The sequence below is a fragment of the Chaetodon auriga genome, chromosome 6, assembly GCF_051107435.1.
Source record: "Chaetodon auriga isolate fChaAug3 chromosome 6, fChaAug3.hap1, whole genome shotgun sequence".
Lineage (NCBI taxonomy): Eukaryota > Metazoa > Chordata > Actinopteri > Chaetodontiformes > Chaetodontidae > Chaetodon > Chaetodon auriga.
In genome coordinates, this window is record NC_135079.1 from 625,001 (window position 1) to 628,295 (window position 3,295).

At 43.2% G+C, this 3,295-nt stretch overlaps 1 protein-coding gene across 1 annotated transcript; it reads left to right on the forward strand.

Moving 5' to 3' along the window:
• Positions 1-359: 359 nt before the first annotated feature.
• Positions 360-1,915, forward strand: c6h15orf40 (chromosome 6 C15orf40 homolog). The gene is made up of 4 exons (XM_076733911.1): positions 360-685; positions 1,119-1,248; positions 1,333-1,460; positions 1,791-1,915. Exons 1-4 carry the CDS (start codon positions 470-472, stop codon positions 1,878-1,880), a joined length of 564 nt encoding a protein of 187 aa, XP_076590026.1. The 5' UTR covers positions 360-469; the 3' UTR covers positions 1,881-1,915.
• Positions 1,916-3,295: the final 1,380 nt, after the last annotated feature.

The window sequence follows — 3,295 nt, forward strand, 5'->3', positions numbered from 1 at the left end:
CGACTCTGACTGTCCTTTTCTGTCCTGGGACAGGACACAGTGCTGCATAGTGTTATTTCATTTTCATTTGTTTGATTCTACAGAATTAATTAACAACATATCAGACACAGAGGAATTTCAGTGTTTCTGGTGGATGTCTTATGTCTGGGTATTTTTCTTAGCTCAAATAGGTTAATGTGATGTCAATGTATGAAAAAGTGTGAGAAGAATATAATATAATACATTTTTGAAAAAAACATTTTGAAGTGATTTCTACATAATTTGAACATTTCTGATATTTCAACTGAAAACAAATAAAGAAACGTTGCAGCTTTTGATTGTCGTTAAGGATTTTACTCTGAAGAAGAGCGGAAGTGATTATTTTGAAAAGCGGAAGTCATGGTGTTGACGTTGTTCGTACTCCTGCCCCTTGTCAAAGCTAACGGTTAGCAAGCTAACAGTTTTTAGCAAGCTAACGGTTAGCAGGCGGATGTTTTCCCGGTCAGGTTTAAGCGTCAGTTCTATAAGCTTATCTAAATCTTTCCCGTCATCTGAAGTTGTGACGTTAAAACGTTTATCAGACGTCTCCCCGGTGTTCAGCCGCAGGTTAGCCGTCCTCTCCCGGTCCTCGGAGCCTCCTCCGGCCGGTGTTCTCCGGTTCAGAAGTTACTTCACAAACAGACAAATGCCGAGAAAAGAGAAAGCGGTGAGTTAGCGGAGCTCGTTAACTTCTCCTTCTGCATCTCAGTCATGATGTTCACCAGGTAAATACTTGTCACATAAGGTATTAACCAGTGGAAAGTAACGTTAAATACTGTAGGTATGTGAGTATTTGTACTCCACTACATGTACTTTCTGCTCCATTACATTAACGTATATTACTTTACAGATTCAGGTTAACAATAGAAAACATAACCAACAAATAAATGATGATGTGATGTTAAAGATGAACGCAGAAAGTCACTGTGACCCCTGTCAGTCAGCACCTCCATGATGGACATGTCTTTAGTTTATGGACCAAAGTCTAAATGTCGAAGTGACTCACGTACTTTCATCTGAAGAAGGTTTGAATGGAGACTTTCAGTAGAGACGCTGGTCTGTCCTTCATGTCTAACTCAGCGTCCATGCTGTCAAACCAGGTGAGAGGACATCCGGCAGGCGGTGGAGCAGCAGAGGCAGAAGCGTCTTGTCCGGTGACTCGAGATAAAAGCGGTGCCGTCATCGTATCGGTCCACGCCAAGCCGGGCTCCAAACACAGCAGCATCACAGGTCGCCTGCACGCCTTTCTACCAACAGGTGGTGGTCGCTCTGAGCACCTGGACGTTAACAGCGTCTCTGCTTCTGCTCCTGCAGACGTGTCCGCAGAGGCGGTGGGAGTCGCCATCGCAGCACCTCCAGCAGACGGAGAAGCCAACATCGAGCTCATCCGCTACCTGGCCGAAGTTCTGGATGTGAAGAAGAGTCACATCGCTCTCGACAAGGTTCCTCAAACGCCTTCACGTTCACTTCAGCAGACGGTTTTTGGTCCTGTGGTGTTAGCGTGTGTTCAGACTGAGTGTGGAGGACATTTTAAAGGACACTCGATCACAGACAGACTGACTCAGCAGACACAAAGGTTTCCTCTCAGTGGTTAAATTGAGTCTGTGCGAGTTTAAAATGACTTTTCCCAAACTGACAGTTTACAGGAAAGAAAGAAGAGCTGGAGTTCATTCAGTGTCCGCAGCTCAGGACAGACAACCAGTGTCTCTAACACACAACGTCAAACGTCTTCATTCTGCCCCATTTTACCTCCTGTCTCGTGTCTCCTGCAGGGCTCCAGGTCCAGAGACAAACTCCTCAGAGTGGACTCCTCTCTGAGTCCAGAGGAGGTGTTGAGGAGGCTCAGACAGGCTGCAGGATGACAGGGAGGACAGAGGACAGAGGAGGTGTCTGATTTTCATTGAAGAGTGTCCTAAAGGACAAACACACACTCTCACACACACACACACACACACACACACACACACACACACACTGTGTGTCCGACAGGATTCAGACAGGAAATGATTTCTGTTGCATTTTGATTCAACCTCTGAAGTGAACATGAACACAGCTGAGCGAGCAGCAGGTGGCGCTGTGGCATCGTTCATGTCTAAAGGAGGAGCTGATGATGGAAACGCTGAACACCTCTGGAGCTCTTCATCCTCCTCTTCATCTGCAGCAGTTTATCCTCCACAGCTCCAACAAACAAAGTGTTTTACTGTCTTTTCACAATATTCTGTACCTGTAAATGTGTACCAATAACCTGTCCAACAAGTTTCAGGGGGAAGTATTTGAGCCTGTTACCTGTTACTTTGTTTCCTGTTAGTTTGTTTCCTGACACTTTGTTACCTGACACTTTGTTTCCTGATACTTTGTTTCCTAATACTTTGTTTCCTGACACTTTGTTTCCTGATACTTTGTTTCCTGACACTTTGTTTCCTGTTAGTTTGTTTCCTGACACTTTGTTTCCTGACACTTTGTTTCCTGACTCTTTGTTTCCTGACACTTTGTTTCCTGACACTTTGTTTCCTGACACTTTGTTTCCTGATACTTTGTTTCCTGACACTTTGTTTCCTGACACTTTGTTTCCTGATACTTTGTTTCCTGACACTTTGTTTCCTGTTAGTTTGTTTCCTGACACTTTGTTACCTGACACTTTGTTTCCTAATACTTTGTTTCCTGACACTTTGTTTCCTGTTAGTTTGTTTCCTGACACTTTGTTTCCTGTTAGTTTGTTTCCTGACACTTTGTTTCCTGACTCTTTGTTTCCTGATACTTTGTTTCCTGACACTTTGTTTCCTGTTAGTTTGTTTCCTGACACTTTGTTTCCTGACACTTTGTTTCCTTATACTTTGTTTCCTGACACTTTGTTTCCTGACACTTTGTTACCTGACACTTTGTTTCCTGACACTTTGTTTCCTGACACTTTGTTACCTGACACTTTGTTTCCTGATACTTTGTTTCCTGACACTTTGTTTCCTGTTAGTTTGTTTCCTGACACTTTGTTTCCTGACACTTTGTTACCTGACACTTTGTTTCCTGATACTTTGTTTCCTGACACTTTGTTTCCTGACACGTTGTTTCCTGACACTTTGTTACCTGATACTTTGCAGATTCAGACTGAACACACTTTATTTATTTCTTCCAGATTAAGGCTGCTGTGCGTCGTCTTTAAAATGACTCACTCTGTCACGGATCTGTTTATATGTTCATGCTTCAGTCAGTATAAATACTTCATACAGCAGAGGAGCCATTCTGCTATATGAGTACTTTTACTGTTGATACTTCAAGTGCT